Source organism: Carassius carassius, chromosome 27 (genome assembly GCF_963082965.1).
Source record: "Carassius carassius chromosome 27, fCarCar2.1, whole genome shotgun sequence".
Taxonomy (NCBI): domain Eukaryota; kingdom Metazoa; phylum Chordata; class Actinopteri; order Cypriniformes; family Cyprinidae; genus Carassius; species Carassius carassius.
The window spans coordinates 19089565-19101244 of NC_081781.1; the positions used below are offsets into that span (position 1 = coordinate 19089565).

Genomic DNA, 11680 nt, shown 5'->3' on the forward strand with positions numbered 1-11680 from the left:
TTGTTCTACTGAAGCTCCCTCATCACCTGTCCGTTTCCTTGCCCGTTTGACTCGCTCTGAGGTGGAGTGTGGGTCTGAATAGTCTCTCATTTGATGTGGTCATATAAAGACGTTCTGTGTCTAAATAAAAACAATTCTTGTCAGGAAAAAATAGCCCTAGAATCCCTAGCCCTGCCCCTGCTTTAAATGCGTTACATATTTAATAAACTCATTTGTATCTTGGATAGCTTGAGGGTGAGTAAATATTTAGCAAATTTTCATGTTGGCTGGACTATTGCTTTAAAATCATTCTAAGTTTTAGCCAAGTCTTTATCAATAATTACTTTTATCATACTTAATAATATCACATTAACCATTAGTGTAATAAATCATACACTATCAGGTACAGGCTCTTATCACTGCAGACTTGGCTCTTTTGTTCTATAAATTGGTTAATACACAATGCACTGATGTTCTGAAGAGAGCGTCTCAGAGTGAAGTTCTCATGGCGTCTCTCCATACATTACTGATTCTGTGTGGATGTGCCACAGCCCTGTGTTTGGTGAGTACAGAATTCAGACGTCATCAATTTTGTGATCATGTGTTGATTTATATTGTGCTAAACAGAAGCAAATGATCATACAGTATGTTATAGCATAACTAACACAGTTATGGTAAAATGTAATGGCCTTGTTCGAGACTGAATGAGTTTTATAATGAAATAGTCTTTGGTTATTTTATGATAGCAAGTTATACAAGTTTGTTGACTTAAATGTGCACCTTTGACACTTATCTCTCTAATGTTTTCTTTAAAAGCCAACATCTTCACTCACAGGTGAGACATAATCACATTATTTTGAATATAACAATGTATTCATATGATGTAATGATTTAATGTTCTATGATATAATGTTCTATTTAATGTTCTTTTTTTTTGTAGGCAATACAGAAATTGATGTGGATGGTGGAAAAGACCAGGATATATTTAATATAAATGAAGGTTTGTGGAAACATTAATATCAAATCTTAAATCTTTAGCATAATTTCTATAACAGTTTTGCATTAACTGCTGTCTCATTCAACAGCGGCAGGACTTGACCTGGTGGAAGGAGACATTCTGATAAATGAGGTCAGTGTTTTCTTTGAACAAATTCTCATGTCACTTCCCACAAACAGGATACAAAGTAGGACCTGAATCTCTGGGCTTAAAAAATAATAATAATAAACCATTTTTAGGACATTCTTAACCTTCAGAAAATGTCAACAGTAACCTCAAACTAATGTGTAAATACAGTTAAATACAGTACATTTTCAATTGCTAAACATCACAAATAAAAAAAATGTTATTCAAACAAAACAAAACAAAAGTCGCAAGTTACAGGTTTGCAAATAAGCTAAATCCATGTTTGGTTTACATTTAACAGGGAGAAGGCAGAAACACTATTCTGGGTGACAAGTATCGCTGGCCGACCACTGTGCCATATGTCCTAGACAGCAGCCTCGGTCTGTGAATATAACAATAACTGATTCAGTTTGGTTGTTCAGTCATTCAAATTTGAACTTAATATATGCTCCGAATTTCTCTCTCTCTCTCCCTCTCTCTCCCTCTCTCTCTCTCTCTCTCTAATAGAAATCAATGCTAAAGGTGTGATACTGAAAGCATTTGAGCAATACAGACTCAAGACCTGTATTGACTTCAAACCCTGGGATGGAGAGCCAAACTACATTTTCGTATTTAAAGGCAGTGGGTAAGAGAACTTCAAAAACATTATTTGAACTCATATTTCCATGCTCCATGCTCATGGATTTTCTTTTTTTAATTATTGAAAAATGTATAATTATATTGTTTTTAATTCGACTAATAATCTCTTAGTCTCTAATCATTTTAGACCTTTGCAGACATGTGCAAACATTGGCCTTTCTTCCATTGACTGTCGGGATGTTTTTATTTTCAATCAGATGTTACTCAAAGGTGGGGAATCGAAAGATGGGGAAACAAGAGTTGTCAATTGGTGCAAACTGTGACAGATTAGGAACAGTGGAGCACGAGTTTCTGCATGCACTGGGTTTGTGGCACGAGCAATCCAGATCTGACAGAGACGACTATGTCACCATTGTGTGGGACCAGATTCAAGAGGGTAACTATTTAATTTTTAAATACACGCATCAACGATAAGATTATTCTGCCTTGTCAAACTCCTAAATGTATATGTTCTAATATCAAATACACACGTTTGTTTATTAACTGTTTTGCCATTTGTTTCTCGCGTAGGTAAAGAGCACAACTTTAATTCATATGATGAAACGGTGTCAAGCTCTCTCGGTGTGCCCTATGATTATGGTTCAGTCATGCACTACAGTAAGACATCCTTCAGCAAAGCCAGTGAACCAACCATTGTTACCAAAATACCAGAATTCTTGAATGTGATTGGTCAACGCATGGAGTTTAGTGACAGTGACTTGCTCAAGTTGAACCGGCTATACAATTGTAGTAAGTTTATGATTAAGCACTTTCTGTGGAATAATCCTCCATTGGTTTTTTTATAAATATATTGACATTAGTTTGACTGATAAGATAAAGACTACTTGCTCAACTAATACTTTGCTTCGCTCACTCACCTAAACATTTTTCATAATTCTTCCAGCTACAGCCTCAACTTTTCTGGACTCTTGCAATTTTGAGGAGCCGAATATCTGTGGTATGATCCAGGGTGATGGTGGAAATGCCAAATGGGCTCGTGTACAAATGGTAGAGGGCGGTCCACAGACGGACTACACCAACCTGGGTCAATGTCAAGGTATGAACACCCCTAATCATAAAAGCAGGATTCATTCTAGTTTTGCATTTATTTACAATGAAAACTATTTTTGAGCCACATTATTGCTAGAAATAAAACTTCATGCAAATGAGATAAGTGAGTTAAGTCATGCAATCGTGTTTCCATTTATGCAACTTCGTGCTGGGTGGCCCTGTCTATTGTGAAATCTCATTGGCTCAAAATCCACATAACCTCAAATATATTTGGTTGTGATGCATCCAAAATCACACACAGTTTGGTAGGTAAAACATTTGACTGGAAACTGTTAAGAAATTACAGCAAAATTTACACTGCTATAATGCTATTGCATTTCCATTACTTTACAGAAGAGGAAACAAAATACAGAGAGATAAGTATATAGAGAAATGTTAAACTTAATAGTAATTTTGTCAACACCGTATTAGAAACTCCATCAGAAACCGCAGAGTTGACTTTTAATCGTATTAGTTTGCAAAGGTAATTTAACTAGGGGTTCGATTCCCCGGGAACACATGATAGGTAAAAATTGATTGTAAGTCGCTTTGGATAAAATCGCCTGCTAAATGCATACATTTCATTTTTTTATTTAATTTAATTTTAATTTAATTTAACTCAAAGTGTTGATGAACATTATATTTTATGATTTTTTTTATTTATTTTATTTATCTATTGTGACCCTATTGTGAAAATGTATCATTGCAGTCTTACCACATCATACTAATTAGGCCAAAGACTCTCTTAAAGAGATAGTTCACCCAAAAATGAAAATCCTTTTATTAATTAGTCACCCTCATGTAGTTCCTGTAAGACTTTTGTTCATTGCTGGAACCAAATTGAGATATTTTAAAGATAGAGTTTTCTGACCCTGTATAGACAGGAACTGAATAACCATGTTCAAGGCCTATAAAGATAGTAAGGAAATTGTTAAAATAGTCTATGTGATATCAGTGGTTCAACCTTAATTTTATGAAGCTACAAGAAAAAAAATACTGACTTAAATCATCCCATTTCAGTCTTGGATGTGCTTTCATGAGAGTATTGCGATGCATGCGTGGGGTGCTGCTGATGAAGGAACCGCTGTGCTGAACTACAACGTCCATTTCATTGCCTGTATATTCTGGTTCAAATAAGTAAGGCTGGGCTAAAAATTGCAAGCCATCCTCTCTGTCGAAATCATCATTCCACACATACAAACATTACTGGTAAATTACTGTTAAGAGATCATGTGTGAACAGGACCTTTTCAAAAATACTAGTAAATTCATTCCGGAAATATACCTGTATTTGAAGTTGTAACATTGCCAGTAAATTCTGGAATGATGCTGTGTGTGAACACAGAATGAAGATTACTATTATGAGCATGTATGAGTTCAGAACTCGCTGACGTAAGACATGTACTCTGGGCCAATCTAAAGCCATTGAAATTCAAAATTCAATGGCTCTGGGCCAATCATAGCATTCTGATTCAAATGACGCATTTACTCTGTGCTGTGTAGTTCAGTCTGAAGTTGTCTAATTCTATGTTTCTGGGCCAATATTGCTGCATAAATGTGAACGTTTGACACAAAAATGAAAACATAAACAAAAACACTGACTGCATATACAGTACCCTTCAAGGTTTACACACAAGACCAGGAGGTAATTTCTGGTTAATGATGTCACAGAATTTTCCGGTAATTTGAAACCTATGTGTGAATGGTGTGTAAAAAAAAAAAAAAAGAAAACGGTAAAAAATAACATTGTTGCCTGTGTGAACAGTGAATTTTTGTATTTACCAGTAAGGTTGTTCTGGCAATTTCACAGCAATTTACTGGTATTAGTGTGAAAAGGATCTAAAGGGCCTAATGCATCAGCAGCACCACACCCATCCATTGTACTACTGTGTTGAACGCATTGAAAATTGACACGAAAGAGAAGAAACTGATTAAAAAAGTCATTATTTTTGTTTTGTTGATCCAAGTTGATCCACTGTCACATGGACCATGTTAATGGTGTCCATACTACCCTTCTGGGACTTGAATGTGTCAGATGCTATGCTGTCTATGGAAGATCAGAAAGCTCTCGGATTTCACAAAAAAAAAAAAATAATAATAATAATAATTTGTGTTCCGTCGATGAACAAAGGTCTTACGGGTTTGGAACAACATGAGGGTGAATTTGGATGAACTATTACTTTAAATAGGGGGGCGTCACATGAAAGACTTTGTTTAGGATTTGTTTAGTTTTGTCTTTTCATTGCTATATCACCTCTGTGTAAAAAGTTTAATAATTCATAGTCCAAATTCCTGCATTGATAACTGTTTTATGATATTATGGTGGCACTTTGGTCTTCATGATAAACATTTTACTGATACTCTAAGGAAATATTATTTGACCTTCTCTAGGCATTTCTTGTCAAGGATTATGACATGTAAGATGATCTTTAAACTCCATAATAAGTTCCAAAGAGAAAGCAATTAGACTGGCTTAATATCCAATTATCTAATAAAGTTTATGCTTCCACAGGGGTTGAGTTCTTCATGCATTTTAGCACAGCCACAGGAATCCAGGGTGACAAGGCTTACCTGGAAAGTCGCCTCTTTTACCCCAAAAGACGCTCCCAATGCCTGCAGTTCTATCACTACAACAGCGGGGGCATTGATGACCAGCTAAACATCTGGGTGCGTGAATACACAGTTAAAAACCCCAAAGGAGCCCTGAGACTCATTCAGAAGATCAGTGGTAATACTTTTTATGTTTAAAACACCAATTAAATAATTTTAGCCTATGGGTAACTTATACTTGTACAACCTAGGTGGACTTCAAGGATCCTGGGAACTATATCATGTTACGCTAGATGTCTCTGATAAATTCAGAGTAGTATTTGAAGGGGTTAAAGGAAGAGACACATCAAAGGGTGGTCTGTCTCTGGATGACATCAACCTTTCAGAGACCAAGTGTCCTCAATACACTTGGCACATTCGTGATTTTTCCAGGCTTCTCGCTACAATCCCTGCCGGTTCAAAAACCTACAGCCCCCGCTTCCTGTCCCCAGATGGTTACTCATTTCAGATTGGTTTGTACATTAATGGCTTGAAGGATAGTCCAGATAAAATGGCAATATACCTCCACTTGACCTCTGGACCCAATGATGACAATCTCCAATGGCCATGTCCATGGCGTCAGGCATCTATGGAGCTGATGGACCAGAATCCAGACATCCAACATCGCATGAACAACATTAGGATGATCACTACAGATCCAACCAAGACCTCAACTGACAGTAAGACACAAACAAAGAGTTGGGGAGGCATTTTTATGAGCCATTAATGCTAAGATATTTTAAGTACTTGGTTACAGATTATGTTGAGTTTGAAGTCAATAAAATGCATTTTATAAATAGCATATTCTCTCTTTGTGCAGCAATGGGTAATGTTGAGTATTTCTGGGATGACCCACAAAAAGTAGGCAGTCTAGTCACTGACACAGATGGCAGTAAATTCTACCGGGGTCCGGGTTACGGTACCAGCAATTACATCACACATGGTCGTCTGAAGAGTCGAAGCTTCATCAAAGGAAAAGATGTCATCTTCCTCCTGTCCCTTGACGGTTTGCCGTTTTTATTCCATACCAGTGTAATTTTTATAAATTAGGACAAGAGTTTTAACTTTTCACTTCATCAATGAAAGATGTGACTGGACTTTGGAAGACTCAGACCAGGAGACCAGAAATCGAAGACCTGCAATTAGAGATAGATGACACCATTGGAAGTTCTACAGCAACAGTGGCAATAAGTGTCTTTGTGGCGACTGCCATGTTCCTGGGTCTTGCTGTGGGCGCAATGTTCTACATGCGGAGGAGGAGGAGACTAATGGAAAGAGACAGAGAGATTGAACCGGAGAGGACAGATGGTTGTATGTTTCCATATACCAGTTTTCTCCTCCCACACTAGATAATTGTACCATTATTAAACAGTACAGTAACTCCCATTAAACTGAATTTTCTCCCACAGAACCCCAAATGTCCATTCAAAAGGACAGTGGACTAGAAAATCCCTATGACACCATGCAGGATACATAATGAAGCCGTTAAAGGAGAATTTTTTTTCCAAATCTTTCCAGAATTTGTCAGATTGTGTTTTCATAACTGAGCTGGAGCTACTGAATCTGCTTGCCCTTCTCTGTTTCCAAAATGAAAAAGAATAAAAAAATAAAATACAACTGATAAAACTATTGTACTATTCTCAAGACAATACTGTTATTAGATTACTAGCACTTCTCGTGGTCTTTGCTTTCATAAGATGAATTGCTTTTTGTATTACTCATTAGTAGATTGCTTTGGATAGACGCTTTTGCTAAATTATTACATGGAAATATAAAAAAATAAAAGCACTTGATCAAAATAAATACTCAACAATTGATGCTCACAGTTTATGAATGGTTTCTTATAGTCTGTAACAAAGTGCTATATTACAAATAATTGAAATGTTATTTACATTCCTGAATTTTCAAGAGATGCAGCTGTCCATTGGCCCTGCACTATATGAGAAACATCACATTCTCTGAGACCATGACCTGGTTGTCATCCTGCATGCACTCCAGCAGAAGATTAATCTCGTTCTGGTCAAACTCCTCGTCCTGGTCTTTGTTAATGTGAGTTAGAAGATCAGCACACCACTGACTGAGACCGCGTCACCTTAAAGGACTTCATTAGAGCTGCCTCGAAGACTTTCTATCTAAACTTGTCAAGTCAAAAGGGTCACGCTGTTAAAAATCAGTATCCATATCTAATGTGCAGTTACATTGTGGAATTGATTCAAAAAAAGAAACATGATTGAAAAAAATCCAGACCAGTTCATTATTGTAGCACAAGTATTGGAGGAATAGTGCAGAAAAAAATCACAGTATTGGCACAAGCCAGAGTCTATTATCTGATAATGAGGAGGACTCTCTTGTACTTGACCTTACTGATCTCAGCCTTCTTCCTTTGACTGCTTCTCTGAGATGTTGGTCTGCTCTTCTGACTTGACTGAGCTGTCACCACCACCACATATAAGACAACATCATATTATCACCACCACCACATATAAGGCACCATCATATTATAATGGCTTAGTATATTCAAAATATTAAAATTCACTGTAGAGAAAAAAAAAAACTATTAAACTGGTTAAATTGACTTTAGTGAATTAGTTAACCTACTGTTTTCATATTCTGTGAAATCATAAGGGTCAGAGTCTAGTCCTTCATTATCTGGCCAGCCACCGTACTTCCCCAGAGGTTCTCAGAGATATGTGAGGAGCGCTCCTCGAGAGGAGCACCAAGAGTCAAAGTGTTCTTACATCTGTTCCAGGAGAGGTAGGCATTCACAGATGGATGTAACTATGGATAGGAGATGAATGTCTCTTTTAGTTAACACACCTGATTCAGATAATCAGCTCATTAAAAGTGAGCTCAGTGCATGAACTGTGTTCCGATTGACATGGTCCCTACACAGTGTTCATTGTTCCCTACTCCCTGAGTAGGGGGAATCTGTTGAAGTTTACCTCACTTTGGAACATCCATTCACAGATTTGAGCTGGACAATGTCTTCACACATTGAGAAGTTCGACATCATATACCTCTGTAAATAATGGCTCATTCTAACACGCCCCCACATATCTACGTCAGTATATGGGAAGATTTGCATAATACCGCCCAGATGTTCACGCAATAAAAAAAGGCGTACCTTTTATTCTCGTTGTAGTATTGTTGTTGCCGCTGCCGCCATGTTCGCCATATTGACGCTGTGTGTTTCACTGTGAAAGCAAAACTACTTTGTTCTGCCTTCTAAAAGAGGATGATATCCGCTTCATCATGTCTGGAGCTGATCCGTGCTGGTCGCTGAGGAAATACATCAACTTTTCACTGTGGATCGCTGAATCAGCTTTCACCATGGATGAGGCAGCGTCCAGCCCGGGTTCGTCAAATGTGGTTTCTGCAAGACCAAGGTACGCTCCTTCGTAGAATCAGCCTGCCGCACCATTCTCAAGCCGCCTGCCTCTGCTCATTCAAGCCATGTGTGACGTTGTTCCATTGAGAAAGCGAAACTACTTGGTTTTTGCCTTCCAAAAGAAAACATGACTTCAAATAATGTTTATATCACGTTTATAATGGGTTTTATAGACCAATAGACCAAGATGGCGGCGCGAACACATCGCGAGGCTCAGCATCTCCCCAGTTTTTGCAATTTTGCAGTATAATTCCTGCTCATCTCGGGTCTGATCGTACTGAACAGCTTTGCTTTAACATCATACACCCGACAGGAGCTTTTGGATATCAGTGAGGACTTTTCCAACAGTTTTATCACCAATCTTCGACTCATCCCTGAGATCGCTAGAACACCCGAGGCTACGCACTCTACCTAAGGCGTGGGAAGCGCGGAGGTCTAAGAGTCAAGCTAAAGCTAACACCGCTCAGGCTGTCTTTACCCAGCATTTTCCTCGCTAATGTGCAGTCACTGGTGAACAAAATGGATGAGTTACGACTTCACATCACCCACAGTAAGAGACTTTTGGACTGCAATGTCATGGTTTTCACAGAAACATGGCTACACAGCGACGTACCCAATAATGCTATTGAGCTAGCCGGACGCTACACGTTCCGGGCAGATAGAACGGCAGATGACTCCGGCAAGACAAGAGGTGGTGGATTGTGCATTTATGTCAACAAAGCTTGGTGTACGAACACGGTCATTGTTGGGAGACACTGCTCAGCTAACCTAGAGTTTCTCATGGTTAAATGTAGACCTTTTTATCTGCCAAGGGAGTTCACTTCCACCATAATAACCGCAGTCTATATTCCACCAGATGCTAATGCCAAGTTTGCTTTGAACGAACTTCATGCAGCCATTAGTAAACAACAGACTGCTCACCCAGAGGCTGCTTTTATTGTCGAGGGTGATTTTAATCACTGCAAATTAAAAACAGTGCTCCCCAAATTTCACCAGCATGTTTCCTGCCACACCAGAGGAGACAAAACTTTGGATTATGTACATCGCTATCCCCCTCCCCCACCTCGGACAGTCTGATCACCTTTCTTTGTTTCTCACCCCTAAGTATTCACCCCTCATCAACCGTGTGAAGCCATCAGTGAGGACCATCAAAGTGTGGCCAACTGGAGCAGACTCTTTACTTCAAAACAGGTTTCAACACACTGACTGGAGTATGTTTGCTTCTCAGGCTGCCTGTGGCTCTCACACGGACATTGATATATTCACCTCCTCTGAACTGGATCACATCAACTCCACCATTGACAGTGTTACAACAGAAAAACAGATAACTACATACCCTAATCAGAAGCCATGGATGAACAAGGAGGTGCGACTTCTGCTGAAAGCCTGCAACACTGCCTTCAGGTCAGATGACGCTCAGGCCTACAGTAAATCCAGGGCTAACCTGAAAAGGGGCATCAAAAAGGCCAAGTACTGCTACAAGCTGAAGGTAGAGGAACACTTTTCCAACTCTGACCCCCGACGCATGTGGCAGGGCATCCAGATCATCAGTGACTACAAGTCAAGCAACTCCACTCCAACGGTCACGGATGTCTCCTTCCTTAACGAGATAAATGACTTTTATGCTCGCTTCAACAGCGACAGCAAGGAGACGGCCACCAAAATTACACATTCAGCAGACCACCAACCTCTCAAACTCACCTCCACAGATGTCCACACTGCACTGAGCCGGATCTACGCATGCAAGGCTGCTGGCCCTGATGGCATTCCTGGACGTGTGCTTAGGGCATGTGCAGAGCAGCTTGCAGGGGTCTTCACAGACATTTTCAACCTGTCCCTCACCCAAGCAACTGTGCCAACATGTTTTAAGTCCACATCCATTGTGCCAGTAACGAAACACCTCTCCCCAATGTGCCTGAATGACTATCGCCCTGTAGCACTCACACCCATCATTATGAAGTGCTTTGAGCGACTGGTCCTAGCACACCTCAAAGACTGCCTCCCACCCACACTGGACCCACACCAATTTGCCTACCGCAGAAATAGGAGCACAGAGGATGCAGTATGCACAGTGCTGCACTCTGCATTCACACACCTGGACCATAACAACACGTATGTTAGGATGTTGTTTGTTGACTTCAGTTCAGCATTTACCACCGTCATTCCCTCAAAGCTGACCACAAAACTTGGAGACCTGGACATTAACACCTCCCTCTGCAACTGGATTATGGACTTTCTGACCAACAGGCCTCAGCATGTTTGGTCAGGCCACACCCACTCCACCACCATCACACTTAACACTGGTGTACCACAGGGCTGTGTGCTGAGCCCATTACTTTACTCCCTTTACACCCACAACTGCAAGCCTGTGCATGGATCCAACTCCATCATTAAGTTTGCAGACAACACCACGGTGATTGGCCTCATCACAGACAACGATGAGACTGCCTACAGGGAAGAGGTACAGCACCTGGCCACATGGTGCGCTGACAATAACCTGCTCCTTAACACCAATAAGACTAAGGAGCTCATTGTGGACTTCAGGAAGAAGAAAGGAAGCACGCATGAGCCCATCCACATTAATGGGATGGTTGTTGAACGTGTCTCCAGCTTCAAGTTCCTGGGAACCACCATCTCGGAGGAACTGTCCTGGGCCACAAACACCTCCAATCTGGTCAAGAAGGCTCACCAACGCCTTTTCTTCCTCAGGACACTGAAGAAGAACCAGCTGTCTTCATCCATCCTGGTGAACTTCTACCGGTGTGCGATTGAGAGCATCCTGACCAGTTGCATCACAGTCTGGTATGGGAACTGCTCAGTGGCTGACCGCAAGGCACTGCAGAGAGTGGTGAAAACTGCCCAACGCATCACAGGGACACCACTTCCTGCTCGTGAGGACATCCAGAGGAAACGCTGTCTATGACGAGCTCGCAG

The 11680-nt window shown here is 40.2% G+C and overlaps 1 protein-coding gene across 2 annotated transcripts; it reads left to right on the forward strand.

Annotated features, from left to right (window-relative positions):
- Positions 1-460: 460 nt before the first annotated feature.
- Positions 461-6852, forward strand: LOC132106948 (meprin A subunit beta-like). Of its 2 annotated transcripts, XM_059513058.1 has the most exons (14): positions 461-541; positions 796-814; positions 920-979; positions 1065-1108; positions 1404-1482; positions 1610-1727; positions 1939-2117; positions 2252-2470; positions 2625-2777; positions 5282-5497; positions 5571-6038; positions 6179-6364; positions 6445-6669; positions 6768-6852. In XM_059513058.1, coding segments are annotated over exons 1-14 (2025 nt in total). In that variant the 5' UTR covers positions 461-484; the 3' UTR covers positions 6770-6852. The 2 variants fall into 2 exon arrangements, with proteins under 2 accessions (XP_059369041.1, XP_059369042.1); XM_059513059.1 differs by lacking the exon at positions 796-814 and having other exon boundaries at positions 470-560.
- The last annotated feature ends 4828 nt before the right edge of the window (positions 6853-11680 follow it).

Excerpts from the sequence above, each read along its gene's own strand:
- LOC132106948 (XM_059513058.1), top strand. The coding sequence starts at position 485 with ATGGCGTCTCTCCATACATTACTGATTCTGTGTGGATGTGCCACAGCC. Across the intron at positions 1,483-1,609 it reads TGTCCTAGACAGCAGCCTCG|AAATCAATGCTAAAGGTGTG; the intron begins GTCTGTGAATAT and ends TCTCTCTAATAG. Across the intron at positions 2,471-2,624 it reads GAACCGGCTATACAATTGTA|CTACAGCCTCAACTTTTCTG; the intron begins GTAAGTTTATGA and ends TAATTCTTCCAG.